The sequence below is a fragment of the Scyliorhinus torazame genome, chromosome 11 (genome assembly GCF_047496885.1).
Source record: "Scyliorhinus torazame isolate Kashiwa2021f chromosome 11, sScyTor2.1, whole genome shotgun sequence".
NCBI lineage: Eukaryota > Metazoa > Chordata > Chondrichthyes > Carcharhiniformes > Scyliorhinidae > Scyliorhinus > Scyliorhinus torazame.
Window position 1 is genome coordinate 255,322,607 of NC_092717.1, and position 18,607 is coordinate 255,341,213.

Consider the following 18,607-nt stretch of genomic DNA (forward strand, 5'->3'; position numbering starts at 1 on the left):
ATTCTCCCTTACCCTAAAACTACAATCCAAGTTCCCATGCCCCTGCTGCATTAGTTTAAACCCCCCCAAAGAGCACTAACAAATCTCCCCCCCAGGATATTTGTGCCCCGCAGGTTCAGAATGTCGGAAAGACCAAGGAACTGATCATCGACTTCAGGAAGCGTAGCACGACACACACTCCCGTCTGCATCAATGGCTCCGAAGTGGGGATGGTCGATAGCTTTAAGTTCCTGGGGGTCACCATCACCAACATAGAACATAGAACATAGAACATTACAGCGCAGTACAGGCCCTTCGGCCCTCGATGTTGTGCCGACCTGTGAAACCACTCTAAAGCCCATCTACACTATTCCCTTATCGTCCATATGTCTATCCAATGACCATTTGAATGCCCTTAGTGTTGGCGAGTCCACTACTGTTGCAGGCAGGGCATTCCACACCCTTACTACTCTCTGAGTAAATAATCTACCTCTGACATCTGTCTCATATCTATCTCCCCTCAATTTAAAGCTATGTCCCCTCGTGCTAGACATCACCATCCGAGGAAAAAGGCTCTCACTGTCCACCCTATCCAATCCTCTGATCATCTTGTATGCCTCAATTAAGTCACCTCTTAACCTTCTTCTCTGTAACGAAAACAGCCTCAAGTCCCTCAGCCTTTCCTCATAAGATCTTCCCTCCATACCAGGCAACATTCTGCTAAATCTCCTCTGCACCCTTTCCAATGCTTCCACATCCTTCCTATAATGCGGTGGCCAGAATTGCACGCAATACTCCAAATGCGGCCGCACCAGAGTTTTGTACAGCTGCAACATGACCTCATGGCTCCGAAACTCAATCCCTCTACCAATAAAAGCTAACACACCGTACGCCTTCTTAACAACCCTCTCAACCTGGGTGGCAACTTTCAGGGATCTATGTACATGGACACCGAGATCTCTCTGCTCATCCACACTGCCAAGAATCTTACCATTAGCCCAGTACTCTGTCTTCCTGTTATTCCTTCCAAAATGAATCACCTCATACTTTTCTGCATTAAACTCCATTTGCCACCTCTCAGCCCAGCGCTGCAGCTTATCTATGTCCCTCTGTAACTTGTAACATCCTTCCGCACTGTCCACAACTCCACCGACTTTAGTGTCATCTGCAAATTTACTCACCCATCCTTCTACCCCCTCCAGTCTGAACACTTCCCATCAACCACCACCCTTTGTCTTCTTCCAGCTAGCTAATTTCTGATCCAAACCGCTAAATCACCCTGAATCCCATGCCTCTGTATTTTCTGCAGTAGCCTACCGTGGGGAACCTTATCAAACGCTTTACTGAAATCCATATACACCACATCAACTGCTTTACCCTCATCCACCTGTTTGGTCACCTTCTCAAAGAACTCAATAAGGTTTGTGAGGCATGACCTACCCTTCACAAAACCGTGTTGACTATGTCTAACCAAATTATTATTACAACAGTCTGTCCTGGTCCACTCACGTTGACGCAACAGTCAAGAAAGCCCAACAACGTCACTACTTCCTACGGAAGCTGAAGAAATTCAGCATGTCTGCATCGACTCTCACAAACTTCAACAGATGTGCGATAGAGAGCATCCTATCCGGCTGCATCACAGCTGGTATGGCAACTGCTCGGTCCAAGATCACAAGAAACTGCAGAGTGTGGTGAACTCAGCCCAACGCATCACACAAGCTTGCCATCCTCCCATTGATTCTGTCTACACCTCCCGCTGCCTCAGGAAGGCAAACAGCATTGTCAGAGACCCCTCCCACCCAGGCATTGCCTTCTTCCAGACCCTTCCATCAGGCAGAAGGTACAGACGTCTGAAGACCCGCACATCCAGACACAGGAACAGCTTCTTCCCCACAGCTACCAGACTCCTCAACGACTCCCCCTCGGACTGATCTGTTCCCTGTAAGAACACTATTCACGACGCCCTATGCTGCTCTTGTTTGGCCCCTGGTTCCGCACCGTAACCAATCACTATTTGTCGATGTACCATTGTTAATGTACTTTGTCGATTATTCTTTTGTCTACTATGTACGTACTGTGTACGTTCCCTCGGCCGCAGAAAAATACTTTTCACTGTACTTCGGAACATGTGATAATAAATCAAATCAAAATCAAAAAACTACACACACAGAATAATCTCACACTCACACACACACACACAGAATACCTTACACACTCACACACACACATACACACGCAGAATAACCTTACACACTCACACACACACGCAGAATAACCTTACACACTCACACACACACAGAATAACCTTACACACACACACACACACGCAGAATAACCTTGCACACACACACACACATACACACGCAGAATAACCTTACACACACATACACACGCAGAATAACCTTACACACACACACAGAATAACCTTACACACACACACAGAATAACCTTGCACACTCACACACAGACAGAACCTTACACACACTCGCACACACACACACAGAACCTTACACACACACACTCACACACACACAGACAGAACCTTACACACACACACTCACACACACAGAATAACCTTGCACACTCACACACAGACAGAACCTTACACACACAGAATAACCATTTCTTACACACCGGTGTCAGCTTCAGGTCCTGGATCACATCGTCCATGAAGTGAAACTCCGAGAGCCCCTTATCCACCATCTCCTTCCTGACCTCCAGGATTCGACCCATCACCCCCTCCAGCAGCATGTCGACCACCTTCCATTTCTGGGGATGGGTGATTTGATCCTGGATAATTTCCAGCTTGCGGAATATCCGGATGTATTTAATGTAGAGGTTAGTCTGATATCGGAAGAAGGCTGCTGCATCTTTGGTGATGTCGATTGATGTCCCAACTGACTCCAGCTCCAGGATGTCTTTCAGGTTGGACTGAGTTCTCATCCACATGTGAGTGTAGGTGCTGAGGGAGGACAGAGATTACTGTGAGAAACAGGGAGGCTTCAGCTGCTGCACAGAGAAATCAAAAAACAAACAACAAAGAAATGTACAGCACAGGAACAGGCCCTTCGGCCCTCCAAGCCCGTGCCGACCATGCTGCCCGACTAAACTACAATCTTCTACACTTCCTGGGTCCGTATCCCTCTATTCCCATCCTATTCATGTATTTGTCAAGATGCCCCTTAAATGTCACTATCGTCCCTGCTTCCACTACCTCCTCCGGCAGCGAGTTCCAGGCACCCACTACCCTCTGTGTAAAAAACTTGCCTCGTACATCTACTCTAAACCTTGCCCCTCGCACCTTAAACCTATGCCCCCTAGTAATTGACCCCCCTACCCTGGGGAAAAGCCTCTGACTATCCACTCTGTCTATGCCCCTCATAATTTTGTATACCTCTATCAGGTCTCCCCTCAACCTCCTTCGTTCCAGTGAGAACAAACCGAGTTTATTCAATCGCTCCTCATAGCTTATGCCCTCCATACCAGGCAACATTCTGGTAAATCTCTTCTGCACCCTCTCTAAAGCCTCCACATCCTTCTGGTAGTGTGGCGACCAGAATTGAACACTATACTCCCAAGTGTGGCCTAACTTAGGTTCTATACAGCTGCAACATGACTTGCCAATTCTTAGTCGATTTCGGCGGCGTGAGAACAGCTGGTGAGTCAGTTTCAGCGGGAGCATTGCGGAAGTGGTTGCTGGGAGGTAAGTCTGTCCTTTAAAAGCACTTGTCTTTGCAGGGGCAGGCCAGTCGATTTCGGCGTGAGAACAGCTGGTGAGTCAGTTTCAGCGGGAGCATTGCGGAAGGAGGTTGCTGGGAGGTAAGTCAACCTTTAAAAGCACTTCTCTTTGCAGGGGCAGGCCAGTCGATTTCGGCGGGAGTGGAGCTGGCTGGTTAGTCAATTTCAGCAGGAGCTGAGAATTTTTATTTTTTTTTAAAATTAGTGTTTCAGGCGGGAACAGGAAGTCGACCCGCGGACGTCTGGGAAGACCCTCACCAATAAATTCTGGTGGAGAGGAAACCCGAGACACTACACGTGTAGTGTCTCCCACCCGCCCTCCTCCTCTAACCTAATAATAAAACCCATTGGTCTGAGGTAAGTACCATATTTTATTATATTATTATCATTTTTTATAAAAATTTAATTTAGTTGTTAGCCAGATCTTGGTAGAAAGTTAGAGGAATGGCAGGGAAGGGAGTGCAATGTTCCTCCTGCAGGATGTTTGAGGTGAGGGATGCAGTTAGTGTCCCTGCTGATTTTACCTGCAGGAAGTGCTGCCATCTCCAGCTCCTCCAAGACCGAGTTAGGGAACTGGAGCTGGAGTTGGAAGAACTTTGGATCATTCAGGAGGCAGAAGGGGTCATAGATAGCAGCTTCAGGGAATTAGTTACACCAAAGATTGGAGATAGGTGGGTAACTGTAAGAGGGACTGGGAAAAAACAGTCAGTGCAGGGATCCCCTGCGGTCGTTCCCCTGAGAAACAAGTATACCGCTTTGGATACTTGTGGGGGGGACGACTTACCAGGGGTAAGCCATGGGGTACGGGCCTCTGGTACGGAGTCTGTCCCTGTTGCTCAGAAGGGAAGGGGGGAGAGGAGCAGAGCATTAGTAATTGGGGACTCTATAGTCAGGGGCACAGATAGGAGATTTTGTGGGAGCGTGAGAGACTCACGTTTGGTATGTTGCCTCCCAGGTGCAAGGGTACGTGATGTCTCGGATCGTGTTTTCCGGGTCCTTAGGGGGGAGGGGGAGCAGCCCCAAGTCGTGGTCCACATTGGTACCAACGACATAGGTAGGAAAGGGGCCAAGGATGTCAGGCAGGCTTTCAGGGAGCTAGGATGGAAGCTCAGAACTAGAACAAACAGAGTTGTTATCTCTGGGTTGTTGCCCGTGCCACGTGATAGTGAGATGAGGAATAGGGAGAGAGAGCATTTAAACACGTGGCTACAGGGATGGTGCAGGCGGGAGGGATTCAGATTTTTGGATAACTGGGGCTCTTTCTGGGGAAGGTGGGACCTCTACAGACAGGATGGTCTACATCTGAACCTGAGGGGCACAAATATCCTGGGGGGGAGATTTGTTAGTGCTCTTTGGGGGGGTTTAAACTAATGCAGCAGGGGCATGGGAACCTGGATTGTAGTTTTAGGGTAAGGGAGAATGAGAGTATAGAGGTCAGGAGCACAGATTTGACGTCGCAGGAGGGGGCCAGTGTTCAGGTAGGTGGTTTGAAGTGTGTCTACTTCAATGCCAGAAGTATACGAAACAAGGTAGGGGAACTGGCAGCGTGGGTTGGTACCTGGGACTTCGATGTTGTGGCCATTTCGGAGACATGGATAGAGCAGGGACAGGAATGGATGTTGCAGGTTCCGGGGTTTAGGTGTTTTAGTAAGCTCAGAGAAGGAGGCAAAAGAGGGGGAGGTGTGGCGCTGCTAGTCAAGAGCAGTATTACGGTGGCGGAGAGGATGCTAGATGGGGACTCTTCTTCCGAGGTAGTATGGGCTGAAGTTAGAAACAGGAAAGGAGAGGTCACCCTGTTGGGAGTTTTTTATAGGCCTCCTAATAGTTCTAGGGATGTAGAGGAAAGGATGGCGAAGATGATTCTGGATATGAGCGAAAGTAACAGGGTAGTTATTATGGGAGACTTTAACTTTCCAAATATTGACTGGAAAAGATATAGTTCGAGTACAATAGATGGGTCGTTTTTTGTACAGTGTGTGCAGGAGGGTTTCCTGAAACAATATGTTGACAGGCCAACAAGAGGCGAGGCCACGTTGGATTTGGTTTTGGGTAATGAACCAGGCCAGGTGTTGGATTTGGAGGTAGGAGAGCACTTTGGGGACAGTGACCACAATTCGGTGACGTTTACGTTAATGATGGATAGGGATAAGTATACACCGCAGGGCAAGAGTTATAGCTGGGGGAAGGGCAATTATGATGCCATTAGACGTGACTTGGGGGGGATAAGGTGGAGAAGTAGGCTGCAAGTGTTGGGCACGCTGGATAAGTGGGGCTTGTTCAAGGATCAGCTACTGCGTGTTCTTGATAAGTATGTACCGGTCAGGCAGGGAGGAAGGCGTCGAGCGAGGGAACCGTGGTTTACCAAGGAAGTGGAATCTCTTGTTAAGAGGAAGAAGGAGGCCTATGTGAAGATGAAGTGTGAAGTTTCGGTTGGGGCGATGGATAGTTACAAGGTAGCGAGGAAGGATCTAAAGAGAGAGCTAAGACGAGCAAGGAGGGGACATGAGAAGTATTTGGCAGGAAGGATCAAGAAAACCCAAAAGCTTTCTATAGGTATGTCAGGAATAAGCGAATGACTAGGGAAAGAGTAGGACCAGTCAAGGACAGGGATGGGAAATTGTGTGTGGAGTCTGAAGAAATAGGCGAGATACTAAATGAATATTTTTCGTCAGTATTCACTCAGGAAAAAGATAATGTTGTGGAGGAGAATGCTGAGCCCCAGGCTAATAGAATAGATGGCATTGAGGTACGTAGGGAAGAGGTGTTGGCAATTCTGGACAGGCTGAAAATAGATAAGTCCCCGGGACCTGATTGGATTTATCCGAGGATTCTATGGGAGGCCAGGGAAGAGATTGCTGGACCTTTGGTTTTGATTTTTATGTCATCATTGGCTACAGGAATAGTGCCAGAGGACTGGAGGACAGCAAATGTGGTCCCTTTGTTCAAAAAGGGGAGCAGAGACAACCCCGGCAACTATAGACCGGTGAGCCTCACGTCTGTAGTGGGTAAAGTCTTGGAGGGGATTATAAGGGACAAGATTTATAATCATCTAGATAGGAATAATATGATCAGGGATAGTCAGCATGGCTTTGTGAAGGGTAGGTCATGCCTCACAAACCTTATTGAGTTCTTTGAGAAGGTGACTGAACAGGTAGACGAGGGTAGAGCAGTTGATGTGGTGTATATGGATTTCAGCAAAGCATTTGATAAGGTTCCCCACGGTAGGCTATTGCAAAAAATACGGAGGCTGGGGATAGAGGGTGATTTAGAGATGTGGAACAGAAATTGGCTAGCTGAAAGAAGACAGAGGGTGGTGGTTGATGGGAAATGTTCAGAATGGAGTACAGATACAAGTGGAGTACCACAAGGATCTGTTCTGGGGCCGTTGCTGTTTGTCATTCTTATCAATGACCTAGAGGAAGGCGCAGAAGGGTGGGTGAGTAAATTTGCAGACAATACTAAAGTCGGTGGTGTTGTCGATAGTGTGGAAGGATGTAGCAGGTTACAGAGGGATATAGATAAGCTGCAGAGCTGGGCTGAGAGGTGGCAAATGGAGTTTAATGTAGAGAAGTGTGAGGTGATTCACTTTGGAAGGAATAACAGGAATGTGGAATATTTGGCTAATGGTAAAGTTCTTGAAAGTGTGGATGAGCAGAGGGATCTAGGTGTCCATGTACATAGATCCCTGAAAGTTGCCACCCAGGTTGATAGGGTTGTGAAGAAGGCCTATGGAGTGTTGGCCTTTATTGGTAGAGGGATTGAGTTCCGGAGTCAGGAGGTCATGTTGCAGCTGTACAGAACTCTGGTACGGCCGCATTTGGAGTATTGCGTACAGTTCTGGTCACCGCATTATAGGAAGGACGTGGAGGCTTTGGAGCGGGTGCAGAGGAGATTTACCAGGATGTTGCCTGGTATGGAGGGAAAATCTTATGAGGAAAGGCTGATGGACTTGAGGTTGTTTTCGTTGGAGAGAAGAAGGTTAAGAGGAGACTTAATAGAGGCATACAAAATGATCAGGGGGTTGGATAGGGTGGACAGTGAGAGCCTTCTCCCGCGGATGGATATGGCTGGCACGAGGGGACATAACTTTAAACTGAGGGGTAATAGATATAGGACAGAGGTCAGAGGTAGGTTCTTTACGCAAAGAGTAGTGAGGCCGTGGAATGCCCTACCTGCTACAGTAGTGAACTCACCAACATTGAGGGCATTTAAAAGTTTATTGGATAAACATATGGATGATAATGGCATAGTGTAGGTTAGATGGCTTTTGTTTCGGTGCAACATCGTGGGCCGAAGGGCCTGTACTGCGCTGTATTGTTCTATGTTCTATGTTCTATGTTCTATACTCAATGCCCCGGCCAATGAAGGCAAGCATGCCGTATGCCTTCTTGACTACCTTCTCCACCTGTGTTGCCCCTTTCAGTGACCTGTGGACCTGTACACCTAGATCTCTCTGACTTTCAATACTCTTGAGGGTTCTACCATTCACTGTATATTCCCTACCTGCATTAGACCTTCCAAAATGCATTACCTCACATTTGTCCAGATTAAACTCCATCTGCCATCTCTCCGCCCAAGTCTCCAGACAATCTAAATCCTGCTGTATCCTCCGACAGTCCTCATCGCTATCCGCAATTCCACCAACCTTTGTGTCGTCTGCAAACTTACTAAACAGACCAGTTACATTTTCCTCCAAATCATTTAGATATACTACAAAGAGCAAAGGTCCCAGAACTGATCCCTGTGGAACACCACTGGTCACAGCCCTCCAATCAGAAAAGCATCCATCCAAATCCTGAACTGTCAGCGTGTCAGACATGACACAAGGTCATTTCTGTTTCAGAGCCAGGAGACGAGCAGTTACTTGTTTAATGACATTCCAACGGCATGTTGGGTAGAGACAGGCACCGTCCTGGGATTGTGATCCACGGAGCTTCCCATGGTCTCCAATACCCCAAATACAAACACTGTGATACTCACCATTCCCCACAAAGGACCAACCAGCTCTCCCTCAGTACTGACCCTCTGACAGTGCAGCACTCCCTCAGTACTGACTCTCTGACAGTGCGGCTCTCCCTCAGTACTGACCCTCTGACAGTGCGGCACTCCCTCAGTACTGACCCTCTGACAGTGCAGCACTCCCTCAGTACTGACCCTCTGACAGTGCAGCACTCCCTCAGTACTGACCCTCTGACAGTGCAGCACTCCCTCAGTACTGACCCTCTGACAGTGCAGCACTCCCTCAGTACTGACCCTCTGACAGTGCGGCACTCCCTCAGTACTGACCCTCTGACAGTGCAGCACTCCCTCAGTACTGACCCTCTGACAGTGCGGCACTCCCTCAGTACTGAGCCTCTGACAGTGCTGCACTCCCTCAGTACTGACCCTCTGACAGTGCGGCACTCCCTCAGTACTGACACTCTGACAGTGCGGCACTCCCTCAGCACTGAACCTCTGACAGTGCGGCACTCCCTCAGTACTGACCCTCTGACAGTACGGCACTCCCTCAGTACTGACCCTCTGACAGTGCGGCACTCCCTCAGTACTGACTTTCTGACAGTGCGGCACTCCCTCAGTACTGACCCTCTGACAGTGCAGCTCTCCCTCAGTACTGACCCTCTGACAGTGCGGCACTCCCTCAGTACTGACCCTCTGACAGTGCTGCACTCCCTCAGTATGAACCTCTGACAGTGCGGCACTCCCTCAGTACTGACCCTCTGACAGTGCGGCACTCCCTCAGTACTGACCCTCTGACAGTGCGGCACTCCCTCAGTACTGACCCTCTGACAGTGCGGCACTCCCTCAGTACTGACCCTCTGACAGTGCGGCACTCCCTCAGTACTGACCCTCTGACAGTGCTGCACTCCCTCAGGACTGACCCTCTGACAGTGCGGCACTCCCTCAGTACTGACACTCTGACAGTGCGGCACTCCCTCAGCACTGACCCTCTGACAGTGCGGCACTCCCTCAGTACTGACCCTCTGACAGTGCGGCACTCCCCCAGTACTGACCCTCTGACAGTGCAGCACTCTCTTGGTACTGACCCTCTGACAGTGCAGCACTCCCTCAGTACTGACCCTCTGACAGTGCGGCACTCCTGCAGTATTGACCCTCTGACAGTGCGGCACTCCCTCAGCACTGACCCTCTGCCAGTGCGGCACTCCCTCAGTACTGACCCTCTGACAGTGCAGCTCTCCCTCAGTACTGACCCTCTAACAGTGCAGCACTCTCTTGGTACTGACCCTCTGACAGTGCAGCACTCCCTCAGTACTGACCCTCTGACAGTGCGGCACTCCTTCAGTACTGACCCTCTGACAGTGCAGCACTCTCTTGGTACTGACCCTCTGACAGTGCAGCACTCCCTCAGTACTGACCCTCTGACAGTGCGGCACTCCCTCAGTACTGACCCTCTGACAGTGCGGCACTCCCTCAGTACTGACCCTCTGACAGTGCGGCACTCCCTCAGTACTGACCCTCTGACAGTGCGGCACTCCCTCAGTACTGACCCTCTGACAGTACAGCACTCCCTCAGTACTGACCCTCTGACAGTGCAGCACTCCCTCAGTACTGACCCTCTGACAGTGCCGCGCTCCCTCAGTACTGACCCTCTGACAGTACAGCACACCCTCAGTACTGACCCTCTGACAGTGCGGCACTCCCTCAGTACTGACCCTCTGACAGTGCGGCACTCCCTCAGTACTGACCCTCTGACAGTGCGGCACTCCCTCAGTACTGACCCTCTGACAGTGCGGCACTCCCTCAGTACTGACCCTCTGACAGTGCAGCACTCCCTCAGTACAGACCATCTGACAGTGCAGCACTCCCTCAGTACTGACCCTCTGACAGTGCAGCACTCCCTCAGTACTGACCCTCTGACAGTGCAGCACTCCCTCAGTACTGACCCTCTGACAGTGCGGCACTCCCTCAGTACTGACCCTCTGACTGCGGCAATCCCTCAGTACTGACCCTCTGACAGTGCAGCTCTCCCTCAGTACTGACCCTCTGACAGTGCAGCTCTCCCACAGTACTGACACTCTGACAGTGCGGCACTCCCTCAGTACTGACCCTCTGACAGTGCAGCTCTCCCTCAGTACTGACCCTCTGACAGTGCGGCACTCCCTCAGTACTGACCCTCTGACAGTGAAGCACTCCCTCAGTACTGACCCACTGACAGTGCAGCACTCCCTCAGTACTGACCCTCTGACAGTGCAGCACTCCCTCAGTACAGACCATCTGACAGTGCAGCACTCCCTCAGTACTGACCCTCTGACAGTCCATCGCTCCCTCAGTACTGACCCTCTGACAGTGCGGCACTCCCTCAGTACTGACCCTCTGACAGTGCAGCTCTCCCTCAGTACTGACCCTCTGACAGTGCGGCACTCCCTCAGTACTGACCTTCTGACAGTGCGGCTCTCCCTCAGTACTGACCCTCTGACAGTGCGGCACAGCCTCAGAACTGACCCTCTGACAGTGCGGCACTCCCTCAGTACTGACCCTCTGACAGTGCGGCACTCCCTCAGTACTGACCCTCTGACAGTGCGGCACTCCCTCAGTACTGACCCTCTGACAGTGCGGCGCTCCCTCAGTACTGACCCTCTGACAGTGCAGCACTCCCTCAGTACTGACCCTCTGACAGTGCGGCACTCCCTCAATGCTGACCCTCTGACAGTGCAGCACTCCCTCAGTACTGACCCTCTGACAATGCAGCGCTCCCTCAGTACTGACCCTCTGACAGTGCGGCACTCCCTCAGTACTGACCCTCTGACAGTGAGGCACTCCCTCAGTACTGACCCTCTGACAGTGAAGCACTCCCTCAGTCATGGCTCTCTGACAGTGCGGCACTCCCTCAGTACTGACCCTCTGACAGTGCAGCACTCCCTCAGTACTGACCCTCTGACAGTGCGGCACTCCCTCAGTACTGACCCTCTGACAGTGTAGCACTCCCTCAGTACTGACCCTGTGACAGTGCGGCACTCCCTCAGTACTGACCCTCTGACAGTGCTGCACTCCCTCAGTACTGACCCTCTGACAGTGCGGCACTCCCTCAGTACTGACACTCTGACAGTGCGGCACTCCCTCAGCACTGACCCTCTGACAGTGCGGCACTCCCTCAGGACTGAACCTCTGACAGTGCGGCACTCCCTCAGTACTGACCCTCTGACAGTGCGGCACTCCCTCAGTACTGAGCCTCTGACAGTGCAGCGCTCCCTCAGTACTGACCCTCTGACAGTGCGGCACTCCCTCAGTACTGACTTTCTGACAGTGCGGCACTCCCTCAGTACTGACCCTCTGACAGTGCAGCTCTCCCTTAGTACTGACCCTCTGACAGTGCGGCACTCCCTCAGTACTGACCCTCTGACAGTGCTGCACTCCCTCAATATGAACCTCTGACAGTGCGGCACTCCCTCAGTACTGACCCTCTGACAGTGCGGCACTCCCTCAGTACTGACCCTCTGACAGTGCGGCACTCCCTCAGTACTGACCCTCTGACAGTGCGGCACTCCCGCAGTACTGACCCTCTGACAGTGCGGCACTCCCTCAGTACTGACCCTCTGACAGTGCTGCACTCCCTCAGTACTGACCCTCTGACAGTGCGGCACTCCCTCAGTACTGACACTCTGACAGTGCGGCACTCCCTCAGCACTGACCCTCTGACAGTGCGGCACTCCCTCAGTACTGACCCTCTGACAGTGAGGCACTCCCTCAGTGCTGACCCTCTGAAAGTGAGGCACTCCCTCAGTACTGACCCTCTGACAGTGAGGCACTCCCTCAGTCCTGGCTCTCTGACAGTGCGGCACTCCCTCAGTACTGACCCTCTGACAGTGCAGCACTCCCTCAGTACTGACCCTCTGACAGTGCGGCACTCCCTCAGTACTGACCCTCTGACAGTGTAGCACTCCCTCAGTACTGACCCTCTGACAGTGCGGCACTCCCTCAGTACTGACCCTCTGACAGTGCTGCACTCCCTCAGTACTGACCCTCTGACAGTGCGGCACTCCCTCAGTACTGACACTCTGACAGTGCGGCACTCCCTCAGCACTGACCCTCTGACAGTGCGGCACTCCCTCAGCACTGAACCTCTGACAGTGCGGCACTCCCTCAGTACTGACCCTCTGACAGTGCGGCACTCCCTCAGTACTGAGCCTCTGACAGTGCAGCGCTCCCTCAGTACTGACCCTCTGACAGTGCGGCACTCCCTCAGTACTGACTTTCTGACAGTGCGGCACTCCCTCAGTACTGACCCTCTGACAGTGCAGCTCTCCCTCAGTACTGACCCTCTGACAGTGCGGCACTCCCTCAGTACTGACCCTCTGACAGTGCTGCACTCCCTCAGTATGAACCTCTGACAGTGCGGCACTCCCTCAGTACTGACCCTCTGACAGTGCGGCACTCCCTCAGTACTGACCCTCTGACAGTGCGGCACTCCCTCAGTACTGACCCTCTGACAGTGCGGCACTCCCGCAGTACTGACCCTCTGACAGTGCGGCACTCCCTCAGTACTGACCCTCTGACAGTGCTGCACTCCCTCAGTACTGACCCTCTGACAGTGCGGCACTCCCTCAGTACTGACACTCTGACAGTGCGGCACTCCCTCAGCACTGACCCTCTGACAGTGCGGCACTCCCTCAGTACTGACCCTCTGACAGTGCGGCACTCCCCCAGTACTGACCCTCTGACAGTGCAGCACTCTCTTGGTACTGACCCTCTGACAGTGCAGCACTCCCTCAGTACTGACCCTCTGACAGTGCGGCACTCCCGCAGTACTGACCCTCTGACAGTGCGGCACTCCCTCAGCACTGACCCTCTGACAGTGCGGCACTCTCTTGGTACTGACCCTCTGACAGTGCAGCACTCCCTCAGTACTGACCCTCTGACAGTGCGGCACTCCCGCAGTACTGACCCTCTGACAGTGCGGCACTCCCTCAGCACTGACCCTCTGACAGTGCGGCACTCCCTCAGTACTGACCCTCTGACAGTGCGGCACTCCCTCAGTACTGACTCTCTGACAGTGCAGCACCCCCTCAGTACTGACCCTCTGACAGTGCAGCACTCCCTCAGTACTGACCCTCTGACAGTGCGGCACTCCCTCAGTACTGACCCTCTGACAGTGCGGCACTCCCTCAGTACTGACCCTCTGACAGTGCAGCACCCCCTCAGTACTGACCCTCTGACAGTGCGGCACTCCCTCAGTACTGACTCTCTGACAGTGCAGCACCCCCTCAGTACTGACCCTCTGACAGTGCAGCACTCCCTCAGTACTGACCCTCTGACAGTGCGGCACTCCCTCAGTACTGACCCTCTGACAGTGCGGCACTCCCGCAGTACTGACCCTCTGACAGTGCGGCACTCCCTCAGCACTGACCCTCTGACAGTGCGGCACTCCCTCAGTACTGACCCTCTGACAGTGCGGCACTCCCTCAGTACTGACTCTCTGACAGTGCAGCACCCCCTCAGTACTGACCCTCTGACAGTACGGCATTCCCTCAGTACTGACCCTCTGACAGTGCGGCACTCCCTCAGTACTGACCCTCTGACAGTGCGGCACTCCCTCAGTACTGACTCTCTGACAGTGCGGCACTCCCTCAGTACTGACCCTCTGACAGTGCAGCACCCCCTCAGTACTGACCCTCTGACAGTGCAGCACTCCCTTGAGGGTTACAAGGTAGCAAGGAATGAGATAAAGAAAGGGCTTTGGAGAGCTAGGTGGGGGCATGAGAAGTCCTTGGTGGGTCAGTTCAAGGAAAACCCCCAAGGCTTTTTACTCTTATGTGAGAAATAAAAGAATGACAAGGGTGAGGTTAGGGCCGGTCAAGGACAGTAGTGGGAACTTGTGCATGGAGTCAGAAGAAATAGGAGAGGCGTTGAATGAATACTTTTCTTCAGTGTTCACCAAGGAGAGGAGGCATGTTTTTGAGGATGAGAGTGTGATACAGGCGGGTAGGCTGGAGGAGGTAGATGTTCTGAGGAAGGATGTATTAGCAATTTTGAAAAACCTTAGGGTCGACAAGTCCCCTGGGCCAGATGGGATATATCCAAGGATTCTTTGGGAGGCAAGGGATGAGATTGCAGAGCCTTTGGCTTTGATCTTTGGGTTCTCACTGTCCACAGGGATAGTACCAGAGGACTGGAGAGTGGCGAATGTTGTTCCTCTGTTCAAGAAAGGAAAAAGGAATGACCCTGGTAATTATAGGCCGGTTAGTCTTACTTCGGTAGTCGGTAAGTTAATGGAAAAGGTCCTGAAGGATAGGATTTATGACCATTTGGAAAGATGCAGCTTAATCCGGGATAGTCAACACGGCTTTGTGAAGGGTAGGTCTTGCCTCACAAATTTGATTGAATTCTTTGAGGAGGTAACTAAGTGTGTAGATGAAGGTAGAGCAGTGGATGTAGTGTACATGGATTTTAGTAAGGCATTGATAAGGTTCCCCATGGTCGGCTGATGAAGAAAGTAAGGAGGTGTGGGATAGAGGGAAATTTGGGCAATTGGATAATTAACTGGCTATCACATAGAAGACAGAGGGTGGTGGTGGATGGAAAATTTTCAGACTGGAGACCAGTTACCAGCGGTGTACCACAGGGATCAGTGCTGGGTCCTCTGCTATTTGTGATTTTTATCAATGATTTGGAGGAGGGGGCTGAAGGGTGGGTCAGTAAATTTGCTGATGACACCAAGATTGGTGGAGTAGTGGATGAGGTGGAGGGTGTTGTAGGCTGCAAAGAGACATTGATAGGATGCAGAGCTGGGCCGATAAATGGCAGATGGAGTTTAACCCTGATAAGTGCGAGGTGATTCATTTTGGTAGAAAAAATTTGAGCGCGGATTACAGGGTCAACGGCAGGGTTCTGAGGAATGTGGAGGAACAGAGAGATCTTGGGGTTCATGTCCACAAATCTCTGAAGGTTGCCACTCAAGTGGATAGAACCGTGAAGAAGGCCTATAGTGTGTTAGTGTTTATTAACAGGGGGCTTGAGTTTAAGAGCCGCGGGGTTATGCTGCAACTGTACAGGACCCTGGTGAGACCACATTTGGAGTATTGTGTGCAGTTCTGGTCACCTCATTAGACCATAAGACATAGGAGCGGAAGTAAGGCCATTCGGCCCATCGAGTCCACTCCACCATTCAATCATGGCTGATTTCAACTCCATTTACCCGCTCTCTCTCCATAACCCTTAATTCCTCGAGAAATCAGGAATTTATCAACTTCTGTCTTAAAGACACTCAACGTCCCGGCCTCCACCGCCCTCTGTGGCAATGAATTCCACAGACCCACCACTCTCTGGCTGAAGAAATTTCTCCTTATCTCTGTTCTAAAATGACTCCCTTTTATTCTAAGGCTGTGCCCCCGGGTCCTAGTCTCCCCTGCTAATGGAAACAACTTCCCTACGTCCACCCTATCTAAGCCATTCATTATCTTGTAAGTTTCTATTAGATCTCCCCTCAACCTCCTAAACTCCAATGAATATAATCCCAGGATCCTCAGACGTTCATCGTATGTTAGGCCTACCATTCCTGGGATCATCCATGTGAATCTCCGCTGGACCCGCTCCAGTGCCAGTATGTCCTTCCTGAGGTGTGGGGCCCAAAATTGCTCACAGTATTCTAAATGGGGCCTAACTAATGCTTTATAAAGCTTCAGAAGTACATCCCTGCTTTTATATTCCAAGCCTCTTGAGATGAATGACAACATTGCATTTGCTTTCTTAATTACGGACTCAACCTGCAAGTTTACCTTTAGAGAATCCTGGACTCGGACTCCCAATTCCCTTTGCACTTCAGCATTATGAATTTTGTCACCGTTTAGAAAATAGTCCACGCCTCTATTCCCTCAGTACTGACCCTCTGACAGTGAGGCACTCCCTCAGTACTGACCCTCTGACAGTGAGGCACTCCCTCAGTCCTGGCTCTCTGACAGTGCAGCACTCCCTCAGTACTGACCCTCTGACAGTGCGGCACTCCCTCAGTACTGACCCTCTTACAGTGCAGCACTCCCTCAGTACTGACCCTCTGACAGTGCGGCACTCCCTCAGTACTGACCCTCTGACAGTGCGGCACTCCCTCAGTACTGACCCTCTGACAGTGCGGCACTCCCTCAGTACTGACCCTCTGACAGTGCGGCGCTCCCTCAGTACTGACCCTCTGACCGTGCGGCACTCCCTCAGTACTGACCCTCTGACAGTGCGGCACTCCCTCAGTACTGACCCTCTGACAGTGCAGCACTCCCTCAGTACTGACCCTCTGACAGTGCGGCGCTCCCTCAGTACTGACCCTCTGACCGTGCGGCACTCCCTCAGTACTGACCCTCTGACAGTGCGGCACTCCCTCAGTACTGACCCTCTGACAGTGCGGCACTTCCTCAGTACTGACGCCGGATATTGAGTTAGTAGTTGAATTTAGGAGTGAGCTGGGGTGATGTTTCTTACGAACCTGTGGGCCATGTTTCTGACGACTGCTCTCAACCTCTGCTCACTCTGTTGATCTTCTGCTGTTGACTCTGGTTCGATACACACAACCTGTGTTTGTCAGTGACTTGTCATTGTTGTCTGTTACACTGGTGATCACTGGTCAGTTACTAGTCTGTTCCTGGTCAGTTACACGTCGGTGCTGGTCAGTTACTGATTGTCAGATTTCATCCCGGGAATTCGGGATTTCTGCTCCGGCCTGTCTCACGCGATTCCCGGGGTCAGGAAAGCTGTTCCAATCCGTGATGAAATCCCATCAACCTGACTCAAACTCAATCGCCCAGTGACCAACTCCAAACCAACACCATCACCCGCTTTCTCTCTCTCTCGCTTTCTATTCTCTCTCTCTCTCTCTCTCTGTCTCTCTGTCTTTGTCTCTCTCTCTCTCTGTCTCTGTCTCTCTCTCTCTGTCTCTCTGACTCTCTCTGTCTCTCTCTGTCTCTCTCTCTCTGTCTCTGTCTCTCTCTCTCTCTCTCTGTCTCTCTCTGTCTCTCTCTCTCTGTCTCTGTCTCTCTCTCTCTCTCTCTGTCTCTCTCTCTCTGTCTCTGTCTCTCTCTGTCTCTCTCTCTGACTCTCTCTGTCTCTCTCTGTCTCTCTCTCTCTCTCTGCCTCTGTCTCTCTCTGTCTCTCTCTCTCTCTCTCTCTGTCTCTCTCTCTCTCTGTATCTCTCTCTCTCTCTGTCTCTCTGTCTTTGTCTCTCTCTCCCTCCCTCCCTGTCTGTCTGTCTCTCTGTGTCTCTCTGTCTGTCACTCTCTCACTGTCTCTGCCTTTCTCTCTCTGTCTCTCTCTGTCTCACTCTGTCTGTCTGTCTGTCTCTCTCTCTGCCTTTCTCTCTCTGTCTCTCTCTGCCTCACTCTGTCTGTCTGTCTGTCTCTCTCTCTGTCTGTCTGTCTCTTTCTCTGACTCTCTCTCTCTGTCTCTCTCTCTGCCTCTCTCTGTTTCTCTCTCTCTCTCTGTCTCTCTCTCCCACTCTGTCTCTCTCTCTGACTCTCTCTCTCTGTCTCTCTCTCTGCCTCTCTCTGTTTCTCTCTCTCTCTCTGTCTCTCTCTCCCACTCTGTCTCTCTCTCTCTCTCTCTGTCTCTCTCTCTCTCTGTCTCTCTCTCTCCGTCTGATGTTTATTTGGTTTCCCTGGCGATGGGAACAATCAGATTTTGGAGTTTGAGAGAGTTGAAATTCCAGGGTGGAGCTAAAGCAGAAAATCCCTCGATTCTCTGTAAACAAACCAACTGGAACCCTGGAAGCAACAACATTCCAGCAGACTCGCCAGCGGAATAGACCAACACAAACCCACCACAATCCAACACATACCAACCCAACCCAACACATACCAACACAAACCCACCACAATCCAACACATACCAACCCAACCCAACACAAATCCAACACAACCTAACACAAACCAACACAATCCAACACAACCCAACA

General features: G+C 51.4%; 1 protein-coding gene across 2 annotated transcripts in view; it reads right to left on the reverse strand.

The window, feature by feature from the left end:
* LOC140385924 (dynein regulatory complex protein 11-like) overlaps nucleotides 1–18,249 on the reverse strand; it is a 1,066,524-nt gene extending 1,048,275 nt beyond the window's left edge. Inside the window, exons 1-2 of one of the 2 annotated variants that reach the window (XM_072468573.1) lie at nucleotides 17,147–18,249; nucleotides 2,617–2,944 (exon numbers count right to left, since the gene is read on the reverse strand). In XM_072468573.1, the coding sequence (XP_072324674.1) occupies nucleotides 2,617–2,944; nucleotides 17,147–17,157 (339 nt within the window). In that variant the 5' untranslated portion in view covers nucleotides 17,158–18,249. The remainder of the gene's footprint in view (nucleotides 1–2,616; nucleotides 2,945–17,146) is intronic. The other variant, XM_072468575.1, reaches the window with a different exon arrangement.
* Between the last annotated feature and the right edge of the window lie 358 nt (nucleotides 18,250–18,607).